Raw genomic sequence first — 16535 nt, forward strand, 5'->3', positions numbered from 1 at the left:
AGTATCTCCACTGGAGTCACTTGGTATTAGCTTCGTTAGATAATAATATAATAATCAAAAGCAATTACTTCTGCCAACTTCCCACACTTTTTTTATTTAGAAATTATTTTAGATGCCTCCCCGGGTGCAGTTATTTTTTAAAAGCCACAAGCAGCAAATGTAGGTACCCTTTTGGATTATCAGTGGAAAACAGTTGTCTCCTAAGCATTTGGCAACAAATTTGGTAACAAATGTTGAACCTGGTCCACATGCATTTGCACAACTTGCATGTCTCATCAAAATAGATGTGATCACAATGTTTCCTCATGCACAGCTGATCTTCTGTCCCTGTGGTGCACACGGGGATACAGCTCAGGCACTGTAGGGCAGAGCGAGCCAGAGGGAGAATCGAGAGAGGCCCTGCTGCTGAGCTCTGCCTCTATTTATTCTTGATCGGTTCAGCAATTTTATTCATATGCAAATGAGTATATGACATCATCCAGTCATGTTTAGGCAGCAAGTACCTATTTTCCTTGGATGATAGTTGGCAACACTGAATGCAGCTGCTTCAACTTGCTGTCAGCATCCATGCAGTGCAGGGCAGTGGTTGTATTTAACTGTAAATAATCTGAGCTCCAAACAAGGAAAATCCAAATTGCCTGAAGTCATTGTAACACAGACATCTCCCTCATCTCCCTCCTCTATCACTAACACACACTTTTACTTTCAATCCACCAATATATATTGTCATCAGCGCTGTTCTGATTAGAACATTAGAAAAAGAAAACATTAACATGCTTTGATATTAATACAGTTACACCACTTTAACTTGATCCTGTACTACACATACACTATAGTAGCTTCCTGTTTTGCACTTTTTTGTGCTGGTGCAGCATTGTTGACTTGAAAAAGGGATATGACACCTCTGTTAGGCATACGGCATCCTACTATGTCTTGATGTTTATCCATGTTGGGCTTTTATGCACTGTAGTTTTGATAATGACATAATTGCTGCCGAAAGTAGTTACGATGATGAGCACCAAACAACGCATTAAACAATGTGGAGGGTTTATTTAAATGACATTAAAAGCCCTCTAGTGGGTGGTCTACACAGCTGTTGCTGCAGCTCGAATGTTTTAGCTCTAGATTGTTCCCACTCCAGTATCAACACCATTTAGGTAATACATGTCAATGAATGCAAGATATATGTATATATATACAGTGTATATATATATATATATATATATTACAAAACTGCTGTGAAGGTATTTCAGATTTTTCTTGACCCCGCCCTTTTTGCAGTTCTGTCAAAGCCACAGAGAACTGCTTGCACCACTCCATCTTGCTAATCATACCTAACAAAGGGATGAAAGACATTGTGAATATTTAATCAAGAATTTAGCAGCCTGTTCTGGCAGTAAACATAATTGAATGAATCACGCTTTCCTTTTTGTTGAGCAGCTTTTGTACAGTAGGACTGCACGAAAACGATCAAAACAATCCAAACAAGCCTCTATATACATACATACTGGGTAGACCTTTCTTTAAAATGAGCAGAGAGGAGCTTGCATTTGATTGACTTTCACTTCGTACTGCAGTCTCTGTAGAAACAGTGGGTTTTGTTTGAAGAACGTAGGATGTTATAGCTTATATTTATTCAGGCGCGCTATCAATAGTTATGCAGATTTTCTGAATGTAATGGTGTTACGGTGCATTGTGTTTTCCAATGAAAGTATGCATAATGGACAGGCAGATTGATAGTAGATGTGAAACACTAAAAATATTACCATAACATAGGAACTTTAAAGTATTTTTTTTTTCTTTTTCTAGAAAGATTTAATTGAATTTCTTTTTTTACAATTAAATCTACAACCCATTTGTAGCACTCCAGTATAGACTGTAAAGTTGGCAAGACAAAAGGCCACTACGACTACTGAAATGCCCTGTGCTGTCATTTAATTTCACAATGGGGAGTGGGGGGGGGGTGCTGTGTCATTTTTCATTTGGGGAGGACATGTTTGTTATTTCCTCTGTTTCTGATGTCAGTAAGTTTTCCTTTGGGGATGGTTGGGACAATACTGCTACGATTAAAGTTTGAGACTGGTAGACTCCAAATGCTCCCCTGTGTACATTATTATTTGAATCTTGTCGTGCTTAGCATTCACTGTTTGTAGTCATTTTCATTCACACACAGTCAAAGATTAACGGTTAAGGATGACACATAGCTTTTCTACATTTTCTACATTTTATTTCCATGTCACAGGTGAACAGGAGTCCCTGGCCGATACGATTATTGAAATTTATGCTAGGTTACTTTTTTTCTTTCCAGTCAAAGAATTGGGACTGGTGTCTTAGGTATGGTATTGACTTACTGGGAATATTCCTTTTAATAACAGAGGATTTTGTGTCTAGCAACTCATAAGTTTTGATGATCATGCTGGTAGCTTTATAGATTGTCTTATTATTTCTGTTTGAAATGCACTGGATATTTGGTTTCAGTTAGAGCCGTGCCTTAATACCTGGCTATAATATTTGCAATTTTCTCACAGTTTTCTTTTGATATGTCAATGTAATGCTTGATCATCGAAAGCAAAGGACCCAAAATATCTCACCTGTATGCTTATTTGGTGATTGGATAGAGTATTGTTGCATGTCTTTTTATAATTCAGACTTGGATTGCTTCTTGCCTAACTCATGTCTGTCCAATTGATTCAAAATGCTTTCATTCAGACCATAAAAGCACTTGTACCACCACCATACCACCATTCATTTAGCAGCCATTTTAGCTTAAAGCTACCTTTATTTTGGTGTTTGTGTTCTTTTACATCAGGACCAATTTGCAGGAGCAGTTTGGGTTTAGTTCCTTGCTCGAGGGAACATCGACGTGTGGACAGGGTGAGCCAGGGATCACACCAGCAAACCTATGACTAATGGATGATTGATGAAGCAGAAGCCGAGACGTCCTGACTTTTATTCCCTTAAGGTCAAGCTCCAAAAACACTGGATCGTACAGTTCCTATAATGAAACTCAATAGTGACTTTTTGTTTTAAATACCCACTATTTTAAACTTAACCCTTGAGCTTGTAACACTGGCTTTCTGTTGAGAAGTCTGTAGCCCAGTCTGAGATTTTCTCATTCCACTCCCACAATGACATCTGTCTTCTTAAAAGTTTGTAACTAATGTTTTTCCATTGGTTATACATTTCTGAGTCACCCAGCCTCCCCTGCCTCAAGTCTCAAATCTCCTGAAGCAATGTGTTCTTGCTTTAAACGTCCAAACACAGCATAGGACAGCACTTTTAAAATATTGAACCCACTGTGTTGTGGGTAGTAATGCATGAATAAATAAGTATGTTGCTGTCACTGTTACTCTTTACTCTGATAATAAAACACATTAATGATTACATTTTGGTGATTTGTTATTGAACTAGTGAAAATGCTAGCACTTACATTGCATATGGAATTCCAAAAGTATTTATTGAATCTTTTAAACTCATGTCTATTCACTGAGCATTGGATGTTTTGATGTAAAAGAAAACACACATGTGAAATGTTGCCTAGCAACAGCTTCTGTAAGAGGAAGAAAACAGTGCTTTCAGAAGAAATGCTGAAGAATTTCAAAATAGTAGCAATATTCAGAACACGTGAGGAGTGAATTGATGTCATAGAAACGTAGGATGAGTTCAAAATGTGTCCAGAAACGCCTGTTCACCTCTGTCAACTCACCCAGTAACATTCTTGCTAATAAAGAACTAGGAGGGCTGTTTACTTTCCATATATTTACTCTACATTTTGGTATACATGGGTATGTGTGTAGGGTTATAGGTAACTCAAAAGTAAAATAATCACTGCTTTAATTAGTCTTTATCTGTGTAATGAAGTAATCTCTTTGTAATTAAGAAAAGTAATTAGTAAACAGCCATTGATTACTTCTTCCAAACTACACTAACAGTGGACAGAACCCATCCATAGCACTTTCCCCACTGGGTTTTAATCGCTGGAAGAGTAATGGGGAAACAACATTTATTTTGGGGATGTGCCATGCCATATGTGCAACTGGGTGAAAAGTGAGGTCTTAATATTAAGCGTTCTGTTCTTAAATCCACATCCTCTTGATACAATGCCAAATCTGAGGTAGCATATGTTTATCAAACATAGTATTCAGTGTTGTATTGACAAGTACCCCCATAAAAGATTCATTGAAGGAGCAACCAGCAACCCTGCCTGCTCACTGGGAATTTCTTTTGTGAAGCCCCACAATGCCAAGAGGCTTGCTGTGTGCTGTCTAATTGTATTGGTGGAGATATAATGATAGAACACAGGCTAGCCAAATTAATTGAGGCTTGCCAGTCACAGCACAAATTATGCAGCAAATGCTGCAGTGCTGCGTGTGAGAAAGTCACTGCACCAGAGCCAGAGCAGGCATTACAGTCAATGTAGGTGTAGATTATGGTCTGATACAGGGCTTGTTGCACTTTAAGAAAAACTAACAAACAGATCCCTTCTGACGTCTTGTGCAATAGGTTCTGTGGTGTACTATGACATCACACAATAATGCATGATTGTGTGATTATGGAACATATGGGGATTTATTTTCTTTGTCTTCACTCACATCTAATGTGTAACTCTACAGCCTGTTGTGCTAAATTGAATATCAAAGTAACAGGTGGTACGTCTTCCTTATATATGTAATATGTGTGACCCATTTACATTCTGTCTGCTCGCAGGTATGAACTACCACTGAGCATCATCTCTAGTTGCAGAACTAATAGACTCTTGACTCTAAGTCACTAAAAGACTTGCAAATTATAAATTCACCACTAACGTGTTCCACATTATCATTTGCTTTTTTGTAAGAATCCGAAATATGATTAGAATAATAAGCCATTAAAAAAAAATTACATCTTGCCTATCAGGCAGGGAAAACTGTTGCAAGAGCACCAGTGCAGTGCATGATGTTTTACTGCCATCTGTTGCCAATACTTTCAGATGTTTTATGCAATAGTAATATTTTAGTGATGATCCTCCCTCATTATTAATTTTCTTCAGGGGACTGTGAAGGAGGCTTCTTTGAAATAGTATTGTAAAGACAAACACCTACTATCAGGTTTAACAAATACCTTTGTGTAAAGGTGCCGGGCTGAAAATATTTGCAAGGTCCCTTAACATTGCAGGTAATATTTCAGTGGCGATCCTCGGGAAAGTTGCAGTGATGCAGTTGCACTGAATTAGTCACACACAAGAAGTGATCTAGATGAGGATGTTAGAGATGACAAATCACTTATGATTAGCGCATTAGCCAGATGAAGAAATGCATAAATGATGATGGAGTAAGTAAATATGATCATAGCCATATTGTGTTTTTGTGTGTTTGGAGAAAATGAAATATTCATACGTTTTTGTTTGTTTACCTCAAGTTGGGAATTTGCTGTTGTTAGTCCTATGAGACCCAGCACTGAATGGTGCACTGGGAGCCCAATAAGAAATTACACAGTGCTTCATCTCTCGCTAGACAAACCCTGGTCTCTTTTTCTTCTGATTCACTCATATGTTTGTTTGTGTAATGTAATCCATTGTGGTTTTGTCTTTGTATGTCTCTGTGTGTGGTGGTGATGATGATGTGGAGCTGTGGGGCATATTCCTAGCTATCTAGCTACTAGACCAAGTAAAGCAGTCATAGTCATCTTTATAAATAGTCATTTTTGCCTTAGAGTAGGACCAATGTAAATTAGCCCGGTGGAGCATTCAATGTGCTCACGAGGGCTCATCAAGTAACATCATCCTGTTTGCTTAGTGAGCATGCTCTCCATGTCTCATAGGGACAGTCTCTGCAGCAATTGCAGGCCAAATAAAAAGCTACTGTAGTAAGCACCAAAATATGTCTCACATACCTTCTGCAAGAGGGAGTATATTGTGATGATTAATATCTTACCAACAGTTGCACAAAGACATGGATTGCAATATTGGATCATTTCGGGCTTTTCATCAGGATCTTGTTATATTCTTGCGAGTTGAAAATGAACAGTAGGGCAACGTAGTTTTCAGAAATCACTCAGAATAGGAGAATAACCTGAGAAACACACTTAGCACCTTGAGGATGGCAATGGACATTAGGTTACATTTCACGTTTGCAGACTTAAATATCCCTTAGTTTATCTGTGTGTTTGTACAAAACAGCTCCTGTGATTTACTTGTAATTAGTCCTACCTGAAGTTGTATGCGTGCGAGTGCCTCAGGGATGTGTCCTGGAAGGCTGTTTCAAATTAGCAGGAGGGCGATTGCCCTGATTGTTTCCATCTGGCCATTAAAGCAGACATTTGACGGCTTTTCCTCATCAACGGCGGAGTGATGGCAAAGAGTGGATGAATGAATTTTGTAGAATCAGATTTTGGAGATCAGAGATGCATTACTTGTATTACATGTTCACAGGCAAACAATGAATAAACTGATTGAACAAAAAATAGTGCACCATGTAGATTACCTCCAGAAATGTGTTTATGTGCGTGGCGCAGACCCTTTGCATAATGTGCAGCCCTGTAAAGAGGCTGCTATTGTATATTGCCGGTATAATGCCAATGATGAATTGGAGCGAGGGAATCACTTGACTTTGCCAAAGCTGGAATATGACACAAGTAGACCAGCTACTTAACATTATGGCTGCAACATTAATGACTAGTACAATTGTATATTTCCCCAGAGAGACACAGGGGGTCAAATGATAAAATTGTCTTCCTACTCATTAGGTTTATAATGTATATCTAGTTGGTGCCCTCATTTTATCATTAATTAATCCTGAATGACATAATGAGCACTTACACCCATGGTAATGTTTTACTGACTGATTTGTTTACTTATCATCATCTTTATTATTAGCATTATTATTATTATTATTATTATTATTATTATTATTGTTCATATACATTTTATTTGAAATAGTAATTGTATCTTATCATGTACTGTGCTATATCATGTAAATTTAACTGGTTCTGACTGGTCTGGACTATCTCTATGGTTTATCCGTGGTGTATTTGCAGGCATTATTATATGAATTTCATATGTGCTGAGGAACACAACATCGCTGAAGCAATGAGCAGAAACCTATTTCTGGACTTATTATTTAAATCCAGCTATGGAAGCCGTTCTTTATTTTTGTTGTCTCTCCTGGGTTTTGGCCGTTAGCGTAGGATACAAACGCACCATTGCCTCCAACCCAATCTACCAGTGCATAACGCATCTCAGAAAATAGTGTGTAATGTATACGTAGTCATACATTGTCAGGTAATAGTATAGTCTCAGTGGTCACATTAGCAGCTTCACTACTGTGACTGCTCTGTCTGACTCTCTTTGACACCAGAATCTTTTTCATGCTTTGCTGGATTTATTGTAGTAGTATCAGATATTGCAGCCTATCTAACTGACCCTGACCTCCCTCTGTTCTCTCTCAACAGATACAATCTGCCTGTTGGCAAACAAGGAGGGTCATGTATGATTGAAATAGCTGCAGATAATGGCACAGTTCACCGTCTCGAGGAGTACGTGTCACACCCCGTGACACAGGTAACCTGACCTGCCTGCAGTCAAATCAACCCCTTTGTACAACCACTTTCTTAAAATTGACATTTCTAACCCATAACCATGTGTTTTGTATCTCCTTCTCCTTAGACATGGTAAAATGTTAATTAAAACCGTACTAGATAGTTGGCATGCATGACTTTCATATGAACCATGGTCATGAATGTCAATACATTTTAAAACAATTTGCAGGCCAATCATAGTTTGTATTAGTCAATCTGTTCACTTATTGAATACATTATTATCTAACATTTCTAGAATCAGTTACTGTATATTTGAGGTTAAACCTACTCATTCAATATATTGTGTTCTTTGCTGTTGCTTTAGGTGCTTGGGAGACATGAAATAACCATGATAATAACACAAAATAAATAATCCAGGAATTCCAGTTTTGAGTAATAGATGTATGTGTTTGAATGCTTATCAGGTGCCAAAACACTGCACAGCAGTTTATAATATTATGAGGGAGGATTTTACTGCTCTGGAAAAGTTGTCACAACTACACTCATGTTATCTTTCATCATGAGGATTGTGAGGTAAACAGTAATTAATATGCTGTTCATGTTACATAGTAATCTACCCGGAATATTTGATTGGCCACCACAGCACCTTACCAGATGATGCGTTTTGGCAAAAGCTGAGCAAGGTTCAGCTCTTTTGCTGGACAACTGTGCATTATTTTCCTGGAACCTCTGCTCTGGCTGCCCTGCTGTATGACAAGCCTGCATTTTGTTAGTCTCAATGTGGCCTAAAGCTCATTATTTAGCAGCACTTCAATCCAATACAGTCCAGCACACTTGCTTGGATTAGATCGTTTCTGATTGAAATCCTAATTTTGACTGCTTTCAGATTGCTTGTGATTAGACAACAGTTGAAAAAATGGGCTTTTCTTCAAGGATTTTCTTCATAGTAAGGTACAGAAAAAAGATATTGGTTTAGCATTGGTACTGTATATCAGCACTAGTATCAAATAAAGGATACTTTAAAATATGTTAGTGTGTTGGTTTATATGAGTTTAAAGCACCTCGCTGCTGCCTAAAACAGCTAAATCATGGATTGTATGAGTTTGCAATTTATTTATTTTTGCTTTAATTACTAACAGCAGTTGCCTCATGAATGAAGAACAAGAGCTCCCATTAAAAGCATTCACACCTGTTACATTATTTGCCAAGATGATCACACTTGGCAAATAATGTTCTTAATAACAAGCATGTAAGTAGCACTAAGCTAGTTCTCACTTGTTAATCACAAGCTGGTCTTTTCACTCTGGCTCATTAATTTGATTAACAACACCTATATTTGTTAATAAATTAATAATTTTGTTTTTCACTTTCAAAGACGCAGATAGGGGATCAACCTTCCCACAGGCTCAACATGCCTCCCCCTCCCTCAATGTGATTTATGGTTGTCTAATTTGAGATTCCAAGATGTTTCTATTCGTTTTTTCTTTTTTTTGTGTGCTGATAACACATTCAGTACACAAATAATCTTTGCTACATTTATACTGCACATTGGTAGCCAGTTACCCATTGCCAGCATTTATAGAAGACTAACGTGTTACCATGATTTAAAGACATAGTGAATGAATGGGTTTTGTTAAACCCCAGTCAAATTAAACTAAATTTGATTAGACAAATGAATATTTTTTGTTGTTTGGGTTCGAGTTAATTGCATTGAAATGACAGACAGTAGGAAAAGCAGAAAACACACAAAGGTTGTAATACAGCAATAAAAGCAGCTACTTACAATGTGAACTTCATGTTGTAGCTTGTTGTTGAGGGTTGTCTATCTAGGATCTAAGGATAAAAGGGCATTGTAGTAAGTCCAGATTTTGAAACCCTTGGAGGCCAATTTGTGATTTTAGGCCATGAATAATGTGACTTGAGGAGCTTGAGATAAAACCAACACTCCACACATGGCCCTGCAGACATTAGAAAGATCATGGCATTAGCTGTTTTTAGAGGAGCATTACTCACAACCATTAACAAAATAAACTGGTATTTTTTCAAAATATAGAAGTGCTTGACTGTAAAATCAGTAAAACAAGTCATAGCCACTGTTACCTTTGGTAGTTTGAACTGGAAGCCAACTGCAGCAGAGAGAGGAAATTTTTAAATCAAAATGTTTAAAAAGTCTGTCTTAAATCTTACAGTGTGCCAGTGTGAGGGTTCAAGAACTCGAGTATCATGAACATATTGATTATTTTGCTTTGAAAGTCTTACTACTACATTTTTAACTGAGGTCAGGTTTATAGAACAAACTTTTAAAGCTCAATTAGGGTTTACTGCACAATACTTTTTTGCCTGGAGACACTATGTTTTTCAGTGGGACCGAGTTGTTCATCTAAACAGAACACCATCTAGAAATATAATAATGAAATGGAGGCCACATTGACTAGTGCTGCCTTCAAACAGAACTCAAGAATCACCATACAACACTCATGAACTCGTTCAGTAAGTCCACTTGCAAAGTCATGAATATTACGTCAGTGGGTCTTTTAAAATGGACTCATAAACACGGTAAACACACTTGAAGGCACCATAAAGTCATTCCATGTTTGCCGGTTGTAATCATGCAACTCCAGCGCCTCATAGCTGGTTGTGTCACATAAAATACAGCTCATTGTAAAAGTATCCAGCCACAGCCGCTTATTTTATTTGAAGCTTTGTTAAATGTAGTCTTAGGGCTCTTAACTTTGCGGGGGCATTACATACATGATCCTGTGAACCCTGTCATCCGTGTCTTTTTCATAGGCTTTCAAATATGCAGCAAATATGTCATTTAAAGCTTGCATTAAGCCAACAGCCCAAATGATTATGTGGTCTAACACCTCAGTGTCCCTCTGCTGAACACCTCCACTGCAGCTGTCCAACACCTTTCCTCATAGCCAACATGGAGTCAAGATGAATGTTTGAGGGACGTCACAGCCTTATAAATTCTGATATAACTGCTAGGATTTCATAACAGCTGATGTGAAATTGAAAACATAAAACTCAAAGCGCAATTTTAAATGTTATTAGAAATCATATTTGCTGTATTCTTTATGAAGGATTTTGTCCTATTTTGTATTCCGTACAAAGTTGGATATCATCAGAATAACTTTTTACCTAAGATAAGATGAGAAGAAGGAGATTATTTTGGACATACAGCCTCTCATAGCAACACAATGCAGAACTTCAACCTTATAAATGCATTGTTAAAGTAAGGTATTAAATGTAATGACCCTCTATATGAAAACCAGCTGCTCATATATGCCATGACCAGATGTGATAAAATAAAGTACCCATGTTAACAGGATCAAACAAGGATAGTAAGTACAGTCAGTATCCACGTTTAAGAGTTGTTGGCAACTGTCAAAAGAAAGAGAAAGTTTGACAGCATTTTCAAATGTATCCACATTATTTGAAGAAGTAATACATAGGAATGGGAAAAGCCTTTGTTTCTACTGAACACAATTTTGATAGTGTTATAGTGTTAGGGCACTACTTGTGATCACATTTTTATAGAAATTAATGTATTGATAAATTGTAAATCTAAAGGGAAGGCATTTATTTTGCATACTATTACCTATATAACTATTCATACACTGACCAGAAAGCCACTTTGACTCAGGGGAGTTTTATTTCAAAATCCACTGTCGCCTTGTTAACATAATTTGAAAGAATGTGTAATGAAGCTGTGATAAATGTTGATTTGTCTTTCATAAATTAATCATTGTGCATGGTGTGAGTATGAAAGTGTTATGTAAACCTTCCAAATAGAAAGTAGTATTCAATATTCATTTAAACAACTGGAGGTCACCGCTCTGAATGAAATATATGTAATTTATCGCTAATATGTGATGGTCTTGTGCTGCATTTTTTATGCAGCTCTACTTTGGTAGCAGAAACAATTATGCCGTACTTGTTAAATTGACCGTTATGGTACGATAAGCTGCAAGTTCACAGAATTTATCTACATTAATTCTACCCAATTACCTTGCACATCAAAGAAAGCTTGCAGCATGTTTTATTGTATCGGGATATGTATTATCATATGATGTGAGTAAGACTGAAAAAAGAAGAGATTACAACTCCAGTTTATTGTCAGGGTCATTCTAAAACAGGAGAGTAACAGTAGCTGATAGTGTTAATCTTTCTTGTTGGTCGTAATATACAGTAAGGTCCTGTTGTAACATAATGTTAATATATTCACACACACACACACACACACACACACACACACACACACACACTGATATTGAGAGCCTGTTTTATCTGCAAAGCTCATACTTGAAGGGACACATACATTGTATGATTTAGTGTGATTTACTAAACGATAACACTGATCACTGGCTTTCCACCATTTTTTTTGTAGGGAACCTTTGGACCCATATTTCTTGGGGATGTTTCATCCCACTGGGAGATGCATGACGGGGGCACAAAAGGAGCGAGGAGATTCATTGGATGTATCAGGGAACTTCAGGTCAACTCAAAGGAGATTTACCTGGTGGGTGAGGCGGTGAGAGGGAGAAACATCAAGAACTGTGACCCGCCTGTCTGCCAACACCTTCCCTGTCGGAACGGAGGAACTTGTGTCAGGTACTAGGTCACCTTTTACTATTATTAATGAAAAGTTACTAAACTTTGAAAGCTATTAAGAAAATAAAACACAGTTTCCCCACATTTCCCTCCTATAATAATACACGACAACATCCAAGAAATTACCCCAGAAACAAGAGTAGTGTTTCAGACTGGATATGCTATAAACAACAAAGATAATAAAAAAATTAGTTATTTCATCTCCATGTCAGACCAGCTGTTTCCTGCTGCCCATGTGGCTCAGTATAAATTCCGACTGTCACAGCCAGTGTTTCTGCTGTAGGAATATATATTCCAGTTTTAATAGTTTTCCCAATCTCTAAAAACATGAATGGAGCTGAGGCTGTGGGAGCTTTGAGCACACACTAACCCAGTCAGCCAGCTAGTGAAATGACAGTTTTGGCAACAGCTCCTCTTCCTAGCACCAACCATTTCTTTTCAGCTGTCAGGCTTATCTTATCTACGTTGGACTAATTTCCATTTAGGCCTCCTCTAGGCTAACCGTGCCCTGTGAAATATTGGACTGGGACTCAGTATCTGCACAAAATGAACATAAATTAATTATTAAGAAAAATTGAAAAAAGTAATTAATTGTAATACATTTAATTGGTACCTGAATGTGTCATTTCAACAACTTTTTTGTGGTAAAGTTTGGAACATGTAAGTCAGTAACAGTTGAATGCTTCTAATTAAAATCCAAATCTCTCTCCAAATCTAAACTAAAAAAGGCTTCAGCTTTGCAACGAGATACATTTTTTCAACAGTGTTGTTCAAAGCGTGAGTTGTTAGAGAGTTTGTAACACGGCACCAATTACATGTACAACACAAAATAAAAGAGCAATAACAGAAATTCAGGTGAAAAGCAAACTGTCGGCTTCAGTGTGATGGTTCCTGTCTCCCTCAGTTCAACACCTCAGTAAAGAGTCAGCACAATAAGAGAGGTCAGTTAGTTGTTGACCATCTCCTGGTTTTCTTCATTTTCAAAATTTTCAGTCCACCTCCACTTCTGGTCTTTGACATTATGACATTTAATACAGATAACAGACCATCTTGCCAAGATGACCCACAGCAGTTACTTATCTGGCAGAGGAGAAGCTTTGTAAAATAAAATAAAAGGAAGATGCTCATATTGTTGTTGTGAACACCAAAGGGACGTATCTAACTTTATGTCTTTAAAGCTAGTATAGTAAATAATGTATGTGAAAGCAGTCGTTTATAGTATTGTACCCACAGAGAAGGATCCCCCTACTCTATAATACGCATCAATCAGTGTATCATTTTGGTTTTTACGGCCCACAGCTTTACTGTTATGTTGTTTTTAATCAGAGCAGGCAACTGTTTTCAGTGAAAAAGCTCTAAAAGTCCACTGTACACTACCTGCACAGCACCAACCAGCCAGCTGGCACAGCAGTTAGTTACTAGTTGGTGATCAGTGGAGAATATAGCTTCTGAAGAGCCAGAAATATTTTCCTCAAGAGTTGGTGGAGACCAAATCAGAGCTAAAATGAGAATGAACACTGGACTTACATTCATGGGTTGGACACAAACAGGACTCCAAATGAATGCTACTGTTGCTCCGTGTCTGTGTAAATAAGAAACCATTTGCTAACACGTTCACTATACCAACTTAAAAGATGATTAGACCAATTGTTTTTGTTTTGTTTTGGCTTTTTGTGGCCAAAAAAATCTGTTGTTGCCAAATCATGTTAGACTGTATGATGGCTGTATGTGTTATAACTCTGGATTATTTATTTTAATGTCACGTAGTGTCTATACTTTGGAAGTTAATTTATTAAGTGCCATTTACTTATAAAAAAGAGACAGGCAGAGGATTATGTACCTTGTAATAATGATTGGTAGTCTTTCAGAATCACTTTTTTTAGTCAGGTCTGTGTACACATACAAGGAATTTGACTCAGGTTTTACGCTGCCTTCAGTGTACATACACAGAAATAGACATACATACATACAGCAAAAAATGATGATATTATTTATGTAGTAGGTTGTGTTAGATACATAAGGTTGCACTATGTGTCTGGTGTTAACTGTTTCATCACCTTGATTTTACACAGAAATGTGTAATAATGCAATGCAAAATCATTAAATGTTAATCATTGACACATTATTTGCCTGGCTGTGCACGAAATAAGGTAGTCATGTGCTGTTCCACCCCACTTATTTCTTTATAAATCTACAGTACTTTGTACAGTAAAGGTAATCCCTGGGCCAAACTTAGTCCTTTGTGCTAAACCAAATATGTGAAGGTCTGTTTTTCCTTCATCTTTATCTAGTACAGCTCATCAGACTGCCATCACACACCACTTACCAGCAATTTTGCCTGTCTTTTTAAGTATGCATTAACTAAATATGATGCTCTTTCACCTTAAGTAATCCAGAAAGTAGCTGCTCTAAATGTCTTCTTTATTGTATTATGACACTATAAATTAACAGTTGCTTTTATTAAACAGGAAATGAAAAGGGGCACCATGAATATTGGAATATGAATGGCTCTAAGAATACCAATTAAGAACCAGTGCCATTGTGGTCACATTGGCTTGTCATGTGCGAAAGAGTGGGCCTTGCAATTATCTGTGTGATGAATACGCATTAATGCAGTATCCTCTTGAACCACACAGCGTGCAGGGGTCATCTGGAGTTCACAGAGCTCTCTTCTTTCTGTCCTGGATTGCCACAATATAATAGAATGAAAAAGGATTTTGATTGTGGGTTCAGTGGGGGTGACTTTGGAGACGTCCCCTTTTCATGTGGTTTTATGTTCACTTCAGCATGTAGAAATATCAACATTAAACCCAAGAGGATAATGGCTTGTGATTGGTGGATGATACATACATATTAGGTATTTAATTGACACCAATGTGAAAAGCCAGGCAATCAGCACCTAAGGACTATGGCCTTTTTATTCTTCAATGCCAGCTCTGTGATGCCGGATATCTGTGTCATTTATAGTGATCATTTATAGTGATTGTAAATACAGCAGATGGAAATGCTAAAATGGAAATGGTTTCCAAAAGGCACACACACATTCATCCTGTAAATACTTTGCAGTTACTCTGCAACAAACAAGATCGCTAGAAATAAGAGAAAAATATTTCAGTCTGTATTTAGACAGTTATTTATGAAATGCAACACATCATCATCTTCTGATTAGACAAATAGAAAAATATATACAACTGCACAATCCCAGCTGCGCAACTGTTCACAGGATGTGCAGATGTACCTGTGACCAGTTGTGCTGGGTGAGGTGTGAAGAGACACCTGAATCCTCTGTTCCCTGTCTGTGCTTGGATGCTGATGGCATCCCTTTGTGCTTTTCTATCATGGACATGCAGGGTGTCTGTGGTTAGGGTATAAGGACTAGGATTCAAAACCACCATCGCACCCAGCAATGTTTCGTTTTTTGCTTATTTATTTTTTGTATAAGCATTACAAGTTCAAGACTATGTCTGATTGTCAACTTATATTTACAGATTTACACATTATAATATAATAGTAAGTATATATATTATTATTATTACTTTTTTATTATTATTTATTTTAATGAGTTAGATGGTAGATAGTGATCTTTCTAGTGATCAGTAAAAAGCATTTTTTAACAAAAATATTTGCATGTGCACTTAATATGTTAATTACTACATTGGAAACATTTTGTCACCCATGAATGACAGAGTTTCCACTGCCAACCTCACGGACATCTCAGGATTAGAGGAAATGACTGCACCCAGCCAACAATCTGACACATTTTTTTTTACCAGTTCTATAATTGCACTGATTCAACAAATGAGTATAATGTGTTAATGAAGGAGCTTTAGGTGAGCTTTAGAGGCAGATTTTGTTACCTTTGGACAGATCCAAGGCTAGCCACTAGCCCCCTGTTTCCAGTCTTTGCCCCAAGTTAAGTTAACTGCTTGCTGACGGTAGCTGCCTTTATTACCATACAGAGAGTGGTATCTTTTCATGTAACTCTCTGCAAGAAAACAAATAAATGGATTTCTCAAAATCTCAAACTCGACATGGCAAACTTGTTTGCAAAAACTTGTTTATCTGCACATCTGGCAGACATGGAGCAACATTAGCATTCATTTGAGCGGATGTTTCTGGCTAGTAAAAGTAAAAAAAAAGTGTAACTCTTTAGGTGCTAAATGCTCCGATAGGTTCACCAACTAGGTGCTGGGCAGGTAATGCACAGCGGTGAGAGTGACACAAACAGGCCATAAAACCAAAACAACTGGCTAAAAGACTCTAAAACACAGAGAGGAAATGCGGAGATGGTAATCATTTGTTGTGGGTTCTTCACTACGATTGACAGCTTTCACATACCTGCAGTCTTCATTCATTGTTTCATAATAATAATACTTAATACTGAGCCTAGCTGCTTTAAAGTT

General features: G+C 37.4%; 1 protein-coding gene across 4 annotated transcripts in view; it reads left to right on the top strand.

Moving 5' to 3' along the window:
- Nucleotides 1-16535, top strand: part of eys (eyes shut homolog) — a 153996-nt gene that overhangs the window by 119891 nt on the left and 17570 nt on the right. For all 4 annotated transcript variants that reach the window (XM_051422200.1, XM_051422210.1, XM_051422219.1 and 1 more), the window contains 2 exons: nt 7429-7537; nt 11909-12132. In XM_051422200.1, the coding sequence (XP_051278160.1) occupies nt 7429-7537; nt 11909-12132 (333 nt within the window). The remainder of the gene's footprint in view (nt 1-7428; nt 7538-11908; nt 12133-16535) is intronic.

The sequence above is a fragment of the Dicentrarchus labrax genome, unplaced genomic scaffold, assembly GCF_905237075.1.
Source record: "Dicentrarchus labrax unplaced genomic scaffold, dlabrax2021, whole genome shotgun sequence".
In the NCBI taxonomy this organism is placed as follows: Eukaryota; Metazoa; Chordata; class Actinopteri; family Moronidae; genus Dicentrarchus; species Dicentrarchus labrax.